Source organism: Stigmatopora nigra, chromosome 15 (assembly GCF_051989575.1).
Source record: "Stigmatopora nigra isolate UIUO_SnigA chromosome 15, RoL_Snig_1.1, whole genome shotgun sequence".
In the NCBI taxonomy this organism is placed as follows: domain Eukaryota; kingdom Metazoa; phylum Chordata; class Actinopteri; order Syngnathiformes; family Syngnathidae; genus Stigmatopora; species Stigmatopora nigra.
Genome location: NC_135522.1, coordinates 1,618,115 through 1,634,508, shown reverse-complemented (window position 1 = coordinate 1,634,508; position 16,394 = coordinate 1,618,115). Strand labels below are relative to the sequence as shown.

The 16,394-nt window shown below is 40.0% G+C and overlaps 3 protein-coding genes across 3 annotated transcripts; 1 reads left to right on the top strand and 2 right to left on the bottom strand.

Moving 5' to 3' along the window:
• Window positions 1-3,387: 3,387 nt before the first annotated feature.
• Window positions 3,388-5,804, bottom strand: dsn1 (DSN1 component of MIS12 kinetochore complex). The gene is made up of 11 exons (XM_077734794.1): window positions 5,653-5,804; window positions 5,370-5,406; window positions 4,799-5,063; window positions 4,648-4,721; window positions 4,502-4,574; window positions 4,368-4,434; window positions 4,244-4,297; window positions 4,101-4,172; window positions 3,882-4,029; window positions 3,726-3,813; window positions 3,388-3,505 (listed from the first exon to the last, which is right to left on the bottom strand). The coding sequence occupies exons 1-11, from the start codon at window positions 5,721-5,723 to the stop codon at window positions 3,411-3,413; spliced, it is 1,044 nt and encodes a 347-aa protein (XP_077590920.1). The 5' UTR covers window positions 5,724-5,804; the 3' UTR covers window positions 3,388-3,410.
• A 324-nt stretch (window positions 5,805-6,128) lies between these two features.
• atp13a1 (ATPase 13A1) lies at window positions 6,129-14,615 on the bottom strand. Its single transcript, XM_077734226.1, has 24 exons — window positions 14,108-14,615; window positions 13,558-13,647; window positions 13,214-13,477; window positions 12,543-12,698; window positions 12,306-12,482; window positions 12,114-12,243; window positions 11,983-12,038; window positions 11,780-11,906; window positions 11,572-11,709; window positions 11,286-11,406; window positions 10,934-11,091; window positions 10,678-10,853; window positions 10,491-10,601; window positions 10,143-10,268; window positions 9,962-10,064; window positions 9,696-9,892; window positions 9,076-9,172; window positions 8,813-8,997; window positions 8,176-8,290; window positions 7,899-8,095; window positions 7,668-7,810; window positions 7,482-7,593; window positions 6,676-6,819; window positions 6,129-6,597 (listed from the first exon to the last, which is right to left on the bottom strand). The coding sequence occupies exons 1-24, from the start codon at window positions 14,417-14,419 to the stop codon at window positions 6,487-6,489; spliced, it is 3,546 nt and encodes a 1,181-aa protein (XP_077590352.1). The 5' UTR covers window positions 14,420-14,615; the 3' UTR covers window positions 6,129-6,486.
• Window positions 14,616-14,828: 213 nt separating this feature from the next.
• chchd5 (coiled-coil-helix-coiled-coil-helix domain containing 5) lies at window positions 14,829-16,216 on the top strand. Its single transcript, XM_077734228.1, has 4 exons — window positions 14,829-14,985; window positions 15,181-15,321; window positions 15,394-15,545; window positions 16,080-16,216. Coding segments are annotated over exons 1-4 (324 nt in total). The 5' UTR covers window positions 14,829-14,983; the 3' UTR covers window positions 16,109-16,216.
• Window positions 16,217-16,394: the final 178 nt, after the last annotated feature.

The following is a 16,394-nucleotide window of genomic DNA, read 5'->3' as shown; positions in this document are numbered from 1 at the left end:
AAGCGTCACTTAAATGTCACCTCTACAGTTAATAAATGTTTTATGATGTCATCAGTTTGAGCCTCCAACCAATTAATTGACTCAACAGCATAAAGAAGGATAGAAAATGTGCTCTACTTTGTAGATTCCACCTGACAACCATCTAATCCTGGACAGTAATTGCGATTATATCTAAATGAGGGGTGTCCCAACATTAATGGGAAGCTAAAAACAGACTACATGTGATTATCACGATAAACAGCAGTAATATATAGACATATAATCATTTAAACTACTAATACTTACTCTCCAAAACCTAAAAAAAATCTTGTAACTTGAAAAAATGTAAAGAAAATCACAGTCAAGATGCTTCTTTTATATTAGATTTTTTTTCTAAAGTTATCTAAAGCTAAATAAGTAAATTTAGTTTCTTACATTCATTGGCAGTAAAAGAAAGATATTTTTTAATGTTAAATCTGAGAAATGGAACAGAATCTAAACTGAATTGAAGATATTTTAAAATGAGGCCGGTCGTGCATTTTGTAAACATCTTTGACTGGTGAAAATAGTGTAAAGTACACCAAAAAAATGTGTTGATGACAATCGAGAAGGGTACTAATTAGGCGCATCAATATAAACCCTCAATAATCTGTTTCTGCTCAGTGAGCTGAACGCAAAGAAAATAGCCATCTGATAATGCCAAAGCGCTCAAATTTACATTAGTCAAAAGGCAACGCATCAAAACAAGCAACTAAAAAACCATGGCGTCCCGTTTAAAAATGATGACGGCACAGATTGAAAAAAAAAAAAAAAACGAGTGTCCTTGTGTCTGTTTTTTTGCCAACTGGGCAATTCCGCTGCCGTTTATCACTCACATCGGAGAGACAGCCTTCCAAGACGAATGGCGTGAGGGAAAAGGCCGACGCGGGCCGCCCGGGCCGGATACGCACGCCACGGCGAGATGATGGGTGTGCATAAGGTACGTCGCCACCAAACTGGCGGGCGGCGCTTTATGCTGACTCCCAGCGCATCAGTCCACGCCAATCTGGGGCTAATCAATCTCAAACCGGAGACAGCGAGTATAAGGAATAGGCTAAATGCTAATAGCGGTAATAGTACAATGCTACTACTATCAAGTGGTTGCCGGTGCTCTTTATCAACTTGGCAGCCAATGAAATTGGAATTGAGCTTGTCCCAATACTTTTATGCTGCCGGGGTATAAGCATCTACTCAGTTTACTAGTTGGGTTTTTATGAAAAAATATATATTTTTTTACATTATTCAAGTCGCATAGAAGCTACAAATCAAGTTATTAAAAAATAATAACTATAATACGGAGAGTAAGTGGCCCTATGTTAGCACAATGGTGTTGGACTTTCATGTGGACCATTTAGATATACTATTTAGATTTTATTTTTTAATAAATAGATTAAAATCCCTGAATATTCAGTTTTCTATATATCTAATACAATGTTTATTTTTTATCTTTATATATTTTTTTAGATTTTACAAAATTATTTAATAACTAAAAACAGAAAAAATGTATTAAAAAATGACATTTATTTAAAAAGGGGAAAATCAGGAAATTTAATATACATCTATGCTTTCCCAGGCCACAAAAAATGATGCGGCGGGCCAGATTTGGCCCCCGGGCCGCCACTTTGACACATACCTGAAAATAATGGCATTTCAATCGGGGTGTCTATATTTATACAGTTAGTCAAACACCCTCCACTCTTCTAAAACAAACTTTCCATTTTTCCACTGTAAAAGATGAGCCCCAACATTAAAAAACAACAAAAAATAACCTAAACATGTCATTGTGGTTCACCCCAAGTGTTTTTACCCTCCCTTTTGAATAAAACACTGTAAAGACTACCCACTTTACACCCAAATAATTGCATTTAACTGCCTAAATTAAAAAATGGCATCGCAAAAAAGTATACCCTTTTGTTTTGATTGTTGTCCATCCATTTAAGGATGATTTCTGTAAAAAGTTCCCATTCATTTGGATGCTTAAGGTGCCCTCCTTTCACCTCGGCAGCATCAAGGCTCATTTTCATCTAAATAAGAATCGATCTCTCCCGCTGCGCGCCGTCCTCGGCCATCCTCCCCCCCTTAACTCTCACGGTCACAAACCCTACTCGTCTTTTCCCTCTTGTCCTGTCAGCCCCTTGAACACCACCCCACTGAAAATGTCACCCTTGCTCTATTCAAGATCATCACCACATACACTCGACAGCTAAAAAAGACATGGCCTCTCTCTCTCTATTTTATTTTTCCTGGGGTGTGGAGGCCACACCCCCTTTTCAAATTAACACCGGGACATTAATTAGCGAGCATTTTTTTTCCCCGAGAGAGCTAAGGAGTGATAGCAAACAAAGCTTTTTGACTGACTGGTACAATGTCAAAGCTTCGTTCTGCATCGGTGACCCAGCCGAATGCGAGGGATGGGGTGGGGGGTGAGTCACCGTGGGGGGAGGGGCTTTCTCTTCAATGGTCAAGGGACACTGATGAAGTGAAATAGATGCAGCACCGACCGAAAGAGAAAAGAGTCGACGGGCTCCAGCGAGGAGGAGCGCCGTCAAGCCAGAGACGGAAATGGGTAAACTGAGGGGAGCTCTGCTTCATTCATGGATCTTTAGAGTACATTAACCCTGGCTGGGGATCACATTTAACCCTTTAATGGACATATTTTTCTTTCTAAGAAGGGGAATAATAATGTGTTTTAGTCATAAGGCATTAAAGGGTTAAATACTAGGAAATTAAAACACAATCTAACTTTAGGGTGTTTTTGGGGAAATAATTAGAGAGGTTAATTATAATTTAAACATGACATCCACATGTCATACTGTATCAAATGGTCATATTATGGGGTACATGAGCTAAAATGTAATTATAACCAGTTTTTTTTAAATACTATGAAATTCAAATAATTCAAGTTCATGATTTTATTTGGGCAAATAATTAGAGTGCCTAATTATAATTAAGACCTGACATCCACATGTCAGACTGTACCAAAAGGTCATATTATGCGCAATGTGAATCGAAATGTAAATATAACCAGTTAATTTATTTTTGGGATGAGTAAAAATAGTTACTTAGAAATTTAATTGAGTAAATAATTTTTAAAAAGTCCTACAATAACGGCGGAATAGTACAGCTTTGTTTGTTAACGTTCAGGCTACTTATTTATTATTTGTATATGCGAGGGGATGTAGAGGGCATTTCTTAAAAGACACCAGATTTTTCTAGCTTTGAACGATGTTTTTTTTTTGCAAGAGAGCTACTGCCACCCGCTGGAAAACCGTGTCAATTACAGCAAACGTATTTGAGCGCAATGCTATAGCATTAAAAAAAACATGCCTACCAAGAAAATACTGTAAATAGAAATTTACAAAAACTTAGTACAATGGTGGGCTTGCCTTAATTTAATGTGACTTTGTTGTTGTGTTGGAAGTACAACGGCTCATCATCAGGTCCAAAATAACTTTGGGAGAATGATCTTCAAATCCTGCTTGCGCAGCTAAAAAGAAAGAGAAAAAAAAATGTGAGTTACTATGAGCGTCAAATACTACATACACTAAAATGCCATAATACATTTAAAAACCTAAGTAGAATTAAAATAATTCCCCTTACTATCTCATTAACAATAACAGTGAAAAAAATAATTTGGCATAAACACGGCCATGTTTTCCTCCACACACACACAAAAAAATAAAAAATAACACAATACACATAATTACCCAATTTTCCACTGATCTCCTTCACCATCAACTGAGACACCTCCTTAACAGACTGAAGCTCTCGATTGAATTTACACCGAGTGTCCACCTGTGGATTTAAAAACACAAGGTTACCATGACGATGCAATAAGACGTGGTCCAAAATGGCATACGTACAAAAGTCGCAACCGCGTTTAGCATGGACCGTCGTTTAGCTAACAGGCCACTGTAGTCCGGTTTGGTCCGGATGAGCCCATATTGCGAAGACAGCTTGACGCATTCGTGGTCCAATGAGATGACTTTCTTTTGTTTCTCAGCAAGTTTCCTACGACAAAAATGAAGATTCAAATGGATGGTTTGCACCATTTTTTGTCCGCTAATATTTTAGTAATCTACTTTTCCAACTCTTCTGCCAGAATCTTGTGTTTTTCAGAGAGGTTTTCCCAGGAATGACTTTCAGCTTGAATCCTAAAACATAGCAAAGCGTCAATAAAAGAAGTGTTGTGCATAAAAAATATTCTTCTTTGACGCAAGCCAACCTGTCAATGGTATTTCGGAACAAATGTACACCCCGCACTTTGAAATCGCCGGTCCTGAAAGCAGGTTTTAGGACAATTAACACAGTAAAAAAAAAATCTTATTAAACGAATAAATCTAAATTACCTTGGAGGCAGTTGTTGGCTGCTAATGTTTTGGGTTAAAGAAATTGACTTTTTCTTCAGCTTTTTAGCTGAAAGAAGAACAAAAATTGGTTTTTAGTTTGACAAATATTTGGCGAATAAAAACATGTATTTTACCTTGTTTTTCAAATGATTCTGATGACGATTCTGGTACGTCCAGGAGCAAATTACGAAGGCTATCCATGGAGAGCTGGGGGCAAAATATTTTGTCATATTTTAAATATTTCTATCAAATGCGCAATTCTTTTTGGCTTTGAACTTACATTTAATGCAGACTCCATCAACAAACCCAATCTATCTTCTTGTGACAACGATGTGCTGATACCCGAACACAAAGCTACAAAAAACACACACACACACATTGGTTAAAAAGTACTTATACAATCATTCCATTGAGCAATACGTTCACCTCACTTTTATAGGGGTTACAAATGGCCGACAGGGACCGCCTCGACAAGGTGGCTCTTCTCCACGACTTCCTCCGAGCGATGGCTTTTACCGGCAGACACGTTTCAGGTTCTTTTCTGCTTTCTAAAGTCTTTTCTGTGCCGTTTTTGTCCGGGTGTTGTTCTTCTTCATTGGGTGCTTCTTTGCCAGGTGACGGTATTTCAAGTCGGGGTGACTTTTCTGGGGGTATCCCATCTGAGGCACTGGGTGATAGACATCGTTTGGATGATGGCTGGACCGGAAAATCACAAGGAAAGAAAAAAATACATACATTTATCGGTATTTTAAACTAAAATAAAGAGATTTCTGTCAAGAAAAGTGATAGTTTGTGATACTGGATGCTTTACAAATGCACTACAGTCAATTGAGTCGATGTGAAGTTGTCATTTATATCAAGTTTTTTTTAATAGTAAAATGAAATTTGTGACGCTCGACTGTTATTTTAAAGTTTTGAAAGGCAATTTTTTTAACAATACATTCTCCTTCGACTGTTAGTCGAATTGTTCGTAGGCCAGCGAAAGAACGGTAAATTACTTACCTCACTTGTCGTTTCCACATCGGCGACAGGACCATGACTGCAAAACAATTGAAATATTAATTATTTTAATGCAATTCCTGGAACTAATAGTGAATGGCATTCGTTTTTCTAAACTTGACCGACATTTGAAAACGGAACGACACACCCGACAACGACAAAAAATACATCAAGTTACCAGACGCTGTGACGCCAATCGACATTAAAAAGGCTACTATTTATTTATTATTATTATTATAAATGAGCATAAACACGCAGTTTAAACCAGAAGGCAAAGAAAACAAACCTGTTTTGTTTTCCAAACGAGGAGCCTTCCGCCATCTTTCCTTTCAAAATGTTTGGTGATATCGCGCGCATAACCAGCACCGCCTTGTTTAGAGCAGCGCTGCATTATGGGAGATGAAGTTTTCCTTCATGTCGCATACTATATGCGCACACAGGTCGTACGAGTTAGTTAAGTACACTTGGTTTGGCTGGAAGTTGCATTCTTTTGATTGGAATAGGTGCTGTTTAATAACAAATTAAGATTTAACTTTAAGGGAAACAAAATATCCAGTCAATAGATTATTTTGCCTGTTTTCAGAAAAGTACTTAGTATAATATGTTATCAGCCCCATTGTTGCAGGTTTGTCTTTTTTATTTTCTGTTCCGCAGCATCACCATTTTTCTCAGAATCAATCAAATTGGACTGCAGTGATTATGATGTTCTGTTTTTTTCTGTACTTTGTAATTAAGGGGAAAAACAAATGCTCGCAGACCTCATCCATTTGTCAGTCTTTATAAGTCCGTTAGAGATGTCTTTTGTCTTTTTACAAAATCGAGAAGCGTAATTAAAAAAAAAACCTCAACAACCGTTCGTTAGTTCTCTTGGAGAATGCCCCTCTTGTGTGTCGGAACGTGTCCCACTGCTGGCACTGTATCGCCCTCCTCTCAATACTGCTCTTGGTGGCCGGGGATGGACGAGGTCACGAGTAAAAGAGAACAAAAAAATCTGGAGCTGCAAAAATACAATAATGGAACGGGATGGTTTGGACTTGGACAGTGTATAGTACTGCCAACAGACCCCTCCTCCCGTCTCCCTTTAGGGTACATTAAAAAAAAACAAAAAAAACTCGAGTGTTCAATAAGGCAGCCTCAATGCCCCTCTGCCAAGCAAGAACTGCAGTACACGGTCCACAGCTAGGGCGGCGACAAAATCCACCACCAAAACTTGGGCAATGATCATTTTGAACTGTGGGGGGGGAAAGAGGAGAATGTAACTAAAAACAACACACAGTAAATGGACAAAAAACATTTATGGATGACTTGCCTCAGTGGGAATTTCGACCAGGGCAAATTGTTCGTTGAATTCGGGCGAGGAACCGGAGAGGAGGCCGACAATGGCTAAGCCAGACAGTGCGATGCTCCATAATAGTGGTCTATTCTCACTGAGGGACTCCATGAATGGGTGACCCTATGCAATGGAAGCAAATGTAAATAAAAATATGGGTTGATCCTTCTAAAAAATGCAATAGAAATTAAGAGTTGGAATTTCAATACAATTAAACACTAATTTCTGGCCATCGACATTATAGAGGTCCATTTTAACAGTGAAGTTGGCATATGGTTGTTAAAAAATGCATTTTTTTACAAGAAAAAAAGTGTAATTGCACATTTACTCATTGGATGGCAGTATTGTAAGGCTATAAAATCCTATGCAGAAGTGTACTTGGAATTAAAAAAAAATATATATATATAAAAAACATTGTTCGAAGCGAGAAAAATCTGGTGTCTTTAATATATATATATATATATATATATATATATATATATATATATATATATATATATATATATATATATATATATATATATATATATATATATATATATATATATATATATATATATATATATATATATATATATATATATATATATATATATATATATATATATATATATATATATATATATATATATATATATATATATATATATATATATATATATATATATATATATATATATATATATATATATTTACAGAGGCAGCAGAGTGCAAAATTCTTCTTCTTATATATATTTTAATTCTAATAAATACAAAGACTAAAAAAAGATAAGCTAGATATATACCTTGTAGTTAATGGCAAATGTGGCCATCTGCATAGCCATGGACATGATATAGACGGTGCTGTTGATGAGACTGGGTTCAAATTCCTTATACAGGTCCGCAAACTGATCCTCTCTGTCAAAGTACAGAAAAATGGACGTTGATATTTTAGCAGCACGAGTAGAGAGCTTCCGCTTTTTTGATCTTACCTGGGCGGACTTCTGCTCTGCGCTTCTTTGTAAAGGAAAACTAGACTACAGAAGTGGACGGCAAACTGCAGCAGGACCGTCAACACAGTGTAAAAGTTGAAGATGTTGGGTAATGGCCGCTCCCGTGACAGCGTTTTCAGTGGCTGAGTAAGAGGAACAAAGTAAAAATGAAAATTAAAAAATGACATGCATTGAACGGATATTTTTTTTTCGAATAAAGCAAAAGCTCACCTTTGACCTCGAGATGAAGAGGAAGCATCCGGCCAATAGCAAACCTTGTAAGGTGGCCTGGAAATCACTAAACTTGACCCCCTCCAAGTAAAGCACAGACTGGCTGTAGGCGAGCACCAGGGCGTTGAGGGCCAGGATCTTAAACATCTGCAATGTTGTCACCAGAGTGCAGCGACCCTGCTTTATCACGTGGCATACTAAATGGACAAAAACAAAAGAGAGGCATTTATGGGGCTGAAACACAGCAACAATGACATCTTTCTTATTTGGGACTCACTGCACTGAATGGAGGAGAGTTTGGAGGTAAAGGGTGCTGCAATGGAGGCGTCGCCCAGTTTGACGATTTGAACCTGATCGTCTTCCATTTCCCGCAAGACTTGACTAATTCTCTCCTGTAAAAATAACACACTTGGACTTTATGACACAATCAAATAAAGTATCTAGCAACACACTTAATTACTTATTTATATATTTAAATATCTATTTATAAATTAACTTATCTGTCTAAATTGTCTTTTACTGTGTCTGTATTCTCACCCTTTTGACATTTCCCCAATACGGGATGAATAAAGTTATCTAATATAAAAAAATACCCTCAAATTCAACAGGGCCCATTAAAAATAAATAATTATATTTTAAAAATTATTTGGCAGATTTAGATTTTTTTTTTAAATGCTGCTTCTGACTTTCATTTAATTTTTTTTTGCTATTTATGTCAAAGTTGTTCACCATCCCTGATCTAAATTGTATTTTCAGGGGTAAAAAAATACAACTACTATTGATAATATATTGTTTAACCTTTGTACACAATGACTAATGACTGCATTTCTATGAGTCACTCACTAAAGTTTCAGAATCACTTCCTCATTAATTTAGTTTATGTGGTAAAGTCGCTAAAGAAATGAAATGGGCACCTTTTGCGCCGCTAGTTGTTCCTCTCTTTGCGCCATCATCCTGTGCCTGGCCCCCCTGGAGCTGGACTTGCCCCCGGAATTGACCGGCGGCGAAGGTCTGCATTCCACAGCGGGCGCCTCCTTCTCTCGCCCTCGTTTCCTTTTTTCAGGCATGCGCTCGGGGGCGTTGGCCAATAGGGCGACCCCTGCGTGAGAAGACATTGAATTGACGCTAACGCTAAAGAGAGCGATGACATGGACCGGCCTATGGCAGACAATCTTACCTACATGCGCATGCTTGAGCGCCCCGACATCGTTGGTACCGTCGCCACACATCAATGTGACAAAACCTAGCCCTTTGAAACTAGTGATAACAAATTCCTGAAAGACAAATGTTCAATTTAAAAGACAGAAAACAGCAAGTGTGAATGCCGGAATGAAACTAAAGAGGCTTGCTTTGAATATTTGACACTTGTTTAACTCATTGGCTGCCATTGACAGGCTCCAGTTTTTTTAGCTAGGTCTACAATGTCTTGTGTGTCTGTATTTTGTAATGTAATTTGCAACTGGAACTAAGAAATTTCGCTAATACGTGATGAAATAAAATTAAATTAACTAAAATGTGAGGTAGAGCAGAGTTTAAAGGGTTCTGTTTTTTTGTGAACTGCCAGAAAGACAAAAAATGAAATTCCATTTAAAAGATAACAACGCTATCTATGGCTTGAATACAGGGATCTCCAAACTGGTTCTGGAAATCAACCACAGCATCTTTTCTTTCATTTTAAATAATAATTTGGAGGTTCTTGCTACAATACACTAAATACCTTTCTATTACACTAGCAAAAACCTGACATAATTGATTTTAGTGATGAAATCCAGCTGGATTCTGACCCCAATTCCTCACCTTCTGTTTCGGGCTAACCCGTGCGAACACCCGAATGTGAGGCAAGAGTGCGTGTAGTAGCCGAGGATCGCAGCAGAGTCTAGCCAATCCCTCCCCGGTTACACACAAGTCGTACTGCCTCACAAACGAAGAGACCGATGACACGGGTGGAAGGTCTTCGTGGGCGGAGCCGTCAATGGACTCCCACCGCCAGTTGCCTGGGTGACAAGAAAACACCAGTTTTAGCAAATGTGTTAGCTGTTAAACATTAGCAATGTTTTTCTTACCGTTAACAGATTGTAGGATCAATGTTTTCTCCTTTTGGAGGAAGTGGAGTTCTTTGGCTACGTGGCACGCCGTTAGAGGGTTGTCGCCCGTGATCATCACCACCTGAGACGGATGGGACAGGGAGGGTCGGTATTTGACGGAATGTGTAACGAGGAGGATTGTGTGGGCGGTGGATTTTACGTGATGAGACGCTTCCTGGATCTCTCGGATAACAGCTTTACTGTCCGTTTTGAGGGGGCACGTCACCACCATGAAGCCGGCAAAGTTCAAGTTGCATTCCAGGGAAGTGCGGCTCATCTCGCGGACCTACAAAATAAAATACTGACATTAGGGTTCCTTCAGAGTCGCAGTGAATCAACATCTAACCAAAGATCGAATTAATTGATTATATTTTCTTGCATTTACGTCTTTTGTCTCTAATAAAATGACTGAAACGAGGGTACGGCTTATATGCGCACTAATTTGTGCATCAGGGGCGGCTTATACGAGAGAAATCTTAAAATTGGACAATTTTGCTGCTGAACCAACCTGCTGATGAGTGAGATGCCCCATCTCCTTGTACCCCAAAGCAAGCACTCTGGCGCCCTCCCTGGAGATTTCCTTGTGCACTTCATCGTATCTTTGAGGATGTTCAGAAAACTACAACAAAAGCCAAGGCGGGATTACAACAGGCAATTCCGAGGGCAGCATTGAAGACGGGGTCCTTGTATCCTACCATAGCTTTAAGGGTCTCCGGAGCACCTTTCACCGTGGAGATGTAAGAGAGTTCAGTTGACCCCAGCTTCTCGTAGGAAGCCAGAACGGACATTCTCTTGAGGGCGCTAGCAAAATGGAAGCGGTGATGGATCTTGAGGCCTTGGGTCTTGATGCTACGTGAGAAGACTTTTTCGTCTGGACGAGAAAGACGCAAAGACGGGTCAAGTCGTGTCTCATTTTCAACTAATGGCAGGTCTCGGTTTGGATCACATTACCTTTAGTGAGGGCCCAATCGGCAGCAGTTAGCATAGCCTTCTCTAGTGGATCGCCAACTAGCTGTCCGTCATCCAGGGTGACCAACGAATGGCAGGTCGCCACCACTCGATGGGTCTCTACCGGTATATCCGATACGGGCATCACTTCTTTCCCCTCCCTGGTCAACAAAATGCAACAATTTAATTCATATCCAACAATAAATTATATGTATTGACAAAGGACAAATTGGACTGTTTTCTCATAGAAGTTAATTACAGTAATCCCTCAATTATCGCAAATTCACTATGATTTTTGTGTCGAAATGAGTCGACTTGTATACAAAAATAGGCCATAAATTAGTCTAATTTGTACCTTAGGCCCGCAACTCCTCGCACCACCAAGCTGTCACTTGTCAATGTCCCCGTTTTGTCAAAACAGCAAACTTCCACTTTACCGGCGAATGGAATCCGGAAGGGCTCGGTGCAGAACACATCTAAGTGGCAAGAAAAAGACAAACAATGAACCGCTGCTTCTTTGCTGTTGTTGTTATTGTGCACTTCATGATGAGGCTTTAAATCTCATTATACTAAGATTTTAAAAGAATTCAATTCAACTCAATTCCGAAAATATAAGTTAAGAACCATTAAAAGACACTTACATAATTTAGCCAGAGCAATGAGTGACGTATTAACAGCCAATGAAAGTTCAATGGGCAGTTCTGGTGGGACCACCGAGGTCAGGATGAGGGTGCACTCCAGGAAGAGCTTGTATCGGTTCCGGCTCAGGTCTTTGGTCCCTAGAAGAACCATAAACCGTAATTTAAAAAAAACATCAACATACCAAACATCTGAAAACTCAAAAGTCACCTTCCAACCACACGTAAGCAGCAGCCGCAATGGCGAAAACCAAGAGGAAGAGTATGAAGATGAAGGTCTCCAGGTTGTTAGCCGTCACTCTCTTGACGCCAAAGAGTATGGTGCGCAGAAGTTTACCCTGCAGGGGAGAAGAGTCTCAGGTTCAATTCCCTACTCTTGACTGTAATGGACGCTAATATCGGGAAGGACTGAACCTGAGAGGTGTAGAATCCAGTTCTTAGGACGTAGGCCACACAGCCATTGTCTACAGCTATTCACAGAAGATACAAAATAAGATAAAAAATCCCAAAAATACAGATGAAAGTGACTAAGTGTGTTTACTTACACTTGAATCCAGTACTGGCCTTCAAAGGCGGACTATGCTGGACCACTTTGGTGCCCCCAGAGATGATGTGTAGCCGGGAATCGGTCTGAAGATCAAGGATATGTGAAGGGTCCAAGTCCTCTACTGGCTCCTGAAAAACACCACCAAGTTATTGGCGATGTCTTCTACAAAAGACGGATTAATTGAACTCACCTTCATCTGAGGGACGGATTCTCCAGTTAGCATAGCTTCATCCACAATGCAGCGACCACGAAGTAGAAGAACGTCGCACGGCACCAAGTTGTCCTGCGGAGACCGTCCGATGGAGACCAGGTCGCCCGGGATGACTTCATCGCTGGAGATGGGTCTCCACTTGCGGTTTCTATAAACCTACCAAGAGTACACGATGTTAGAAAATGGAGAATTTGAAGACAGCCATGGTCAATTCACCTGGATCATGTAAGGCTTGTTCCCCATTCGGCGGATCTCGGACATGTTCCTCATCTGTTGTTGGACCAATGAGGCTTCGAAGGCCACTAGCATGAAAAGTGTGAACACGCTGTAGTACCAGTACTCATCCAAACACCATAAGCCCACGCAGAATACCTGAAAGAAGGAATACACACAAAAGTACTTTAAAGTTAAAGATAACAGAATGCTCATTAAATCATATTAACTCTTTATGGATATTTTTTAATATAAAACTAGTATAACACAATTTGTGCATTCATCTTTCACACCACTTACCCTCACAAGTCTTGCGGGGGTGCTGGAGCCTATCCCTGCTAACTAGCTAACACCCTTAATTGCTTGCCAGCCAATAATAATAGACATTTTTAAAATGATAATTTTCAAGACCGGAAATATTCACTTTCCCCATAAAATCACCATGGGCAATTCATTTATAAGTTATATATTTTTTTTAAATAATCTTTAAATAATCATCACACATTTATCTTACCTCCACGAGTGTTGCGGGGTGCTAGAGCCTATCCCACCTAACTCTGGGCAGTAGGCACCGGTTTTAAAATAATAATAGCTAATATTTAAGATATTTAATGAGCCAAAATAGTCCCTTTTAAAGGTCTAAAGTGTCAACCTTTGAATAGGTGCCCACAAACCTGAAAGACAAAAAAGGGTGCCGTAGCCCTCTCTCTGAACAGCTCCAGGAAATCGGGAACCACCATCTCCGCACGATTCGTGCCGTAACGCTTCTCGGCGGCCTTGAGGTCGGCTTCCTCCTGGTAGCCGCGCCACGTCTGAAAGTAGCCCATGGCGTGCTCCACGGGGAAGACATTGGGGAAAAAGCATTTCTTTTCTTTGTGGTCGAAATTGTAGCGGAGTTTCTGAAACTCAAATGACAAAATCTTGTCTCCATGTTCATCCTGTGGAGAAGAGGAGAGAGTGTTTATTTTGGGACATGAATAATGACATACTATCAGAAAATCTCCAGATCTGAACCCACCAGGTTCCTCTGTAGTACCACCAGTTCGGCTGAACCATTATTCGGGGTGGGGACAACTTTGGCTAGTGTAGCCTTGTTGGGGTCCGCCTCCTATTGGGGAACAGGTGACAGTTAATTAGGAATCTTTTCCTGTCATTATACACCGAAATTGAAAGTATATGCCTTACAAATGCATTGATAAATAAAATATAAACATAATAATACAAAAAAAGTCATGGTGACTACGTGTAACACTACTTATAGTCAAGTAAGAGTAGTAAACTTTAGTCCTGTTATCTCTGTTCTATTCTGAATGGACAACATATTTGAAGTGTCCCAACTTTATTGATGTCATGTTGGAAGACAAACATTCATTACAAAAGCACATGGAAAGTTCCAGATGCAACATAACCTAAACCGGTCTGCTTTTTCCAGATATATTTGTTTCCACTACATATTAACTCGTCATTTGGAATCACTGGCAAGCCCCAAAATGGCTGCCATTGACGTCCACTGTTGTCCAATACATTTGAACTAGCTAACAATGTAAATAGGTGATATTATTGTTTACCTTGGAACAAGTGAGCCAACAGTGAGCGTGCACGGACCAATAACCGGACAGTGCCGTGAGAACATGCGTGATTCCGATGGCGGCGAGAGCAAGGAGGCCTGCCTCAGGATACTCCGAGGCGCCGTACATCCCCAGCCATACGTAGAGCCAGCCCGGGTAGAGAACAGTCAAGAACGGGAGGACGGTGCCATGGAGGAGCCGCGGCCTTCGCCTGTACAGCGTCACCGAGCTCACCAGCTCGTCGCCGGCCCCATTGTCACGCTCATTGTGGCCGTCCGCGACCATTTCGTCCCCCTTTTTAGCGTCGTTCATTGGACTCTGCTCACCTACTCGGGCCCCGCTATTTTCCACCGCCGCCCCGTCGTGTTTCTAGCGGTAAAAGCCAATTTTGCAAGCGGAACGTTGCTCGGCTAGACGAACAAGTCCCGAGTCCCTCTTCACCGACCGTAGCTTCCGCGTACGTCAGCACGTAAATTGCGTAAACGTATGGCTTGATGAGTGGCCTGAAGGGAAAGCAGACATTCATTGTTTTGTTATACACTTTACTTAGTAAAATATTTTATAATAATTATAACAACAAAATAAACCTTTATTTTCTTGACAACTTCAAAATCCGGGGACTTTGTCTTGAATTCACCGCTTGACATCGCCGGACTGCGGAAGTAGCACACGAGATACGTAAAACATGAACCAATAGGATTCGAGATTGTAGCTCGTGCTGTGGTTTCATCCATTCACACGGCGCATTCAGCGAATTCCATCCAATGAGGTTTGCAGGGAGGTGTGTCCCTAAATTAAATACATGTCACCACATGGGAAGCATCGTAACCTTGACATAATCAGCTGTAACGTTTCAAATCAACACAAGACATCAAAATGTAAGTATTTGTGTTACTCTCTAATATCTTGCAATGGTATAGCTGAATGTATAACGTGCCAACTGTAATGTTATATCACGTAACGTGCATGCTGTGCAAAAGAGTATTTACACATTATTATAACGTTGCAGAGCATTTATAATCAAACAGGTACATTTTTCATCAGATTATACAATATTCTATGTTTAATTTCAGGCAGGCTGCTATGGATATCACAGCCAAGTACTGCCATAAAGAGATGGAAGCCTATGGTTCCTGTGTGGCCTCCAACCCATCAGTGTGGCAGGAGAAATGTCATGAACTGAAGATGAAGGTCGCCCAGTGCACATCCTCACAGTAAGCCTTGCTCGTCACCCCCAAATAACCATTTACTTTGCCCTACATTAACTCCCAAACTTGTGGTTCCAGCCCAGTGATCCAGAAGATCCGACAGGATTGCTCCAAGCAGTTTGTGGAGTTTGAAAAGTGCCTCAAGGAAAATCAGGGTAGCCCTGCATCCTGCTCGGCTCATGTGGCTCGCTTTTTAGGCTGTGCAGAGACGGTAGATCTCAGTGGAGTAGGTAAGTAACTTCTCCAAATTCAGATATAAGGATCATATCAGCATCATCTACTCACCATGTGCAGTTGTCATCTATAGATGAACATGAAAAATGGATTTGTGGATCGAGACATCCTGATTTGAAATCAGCTACAGTGCACTTCTTGGCTGAAACAAGCAGTGGTGCTGTTGATTCACTTTCAATTTCTCGCAATTCCACTCCAAAGAACATGACTGCTTTGCAAAAGTACATTTGCACAGAGCAAAATTATGTATGAATTTAGTCAAATTTTCATTCCAAACTTCTACTTTTGACTAAACAGGGGAATAAGAAAGCCATTACTTTTTACAGTAGTTATTATGGCTCAAACGGAGTATAAAAGAATCACATATAAAGTGTAAATATGAATTTTCCTTAGGCCTAAAGTTAAATACAATCAAGTGGAAATTTTAAAGTACTAATTCAAAAACTGCATATATTTTCATAACAACAAATAAGCTGCAATTGACCACAACTCCATCATAACTGAATATATTTGTATTTATTTTTTTCCAGATACAAATCCAGTACCTGTGACATCATAGCCTTGAACCAGATATGAAATACTTACCCCATAGCAACAAATTCCCATCTTCTATTGTCTTCAACTTCCCAGACTGTGACTATTTTTTCAATAAACTCCAACTTCACAAGCTACAACTCCTGTCTCGACTTCTACCAAAAAAAATCACAACACCACAAATTCATTAAAAAACTACAGTCCATTTTACCCAAAGCAGCTACTAGGGGGGTTTTCCTCTTTTGTCATCAGCCCCCTCCTTCATCTACGTTGCTGAGTCAGAGTCAAATATTAAACCAACATGTCGCACT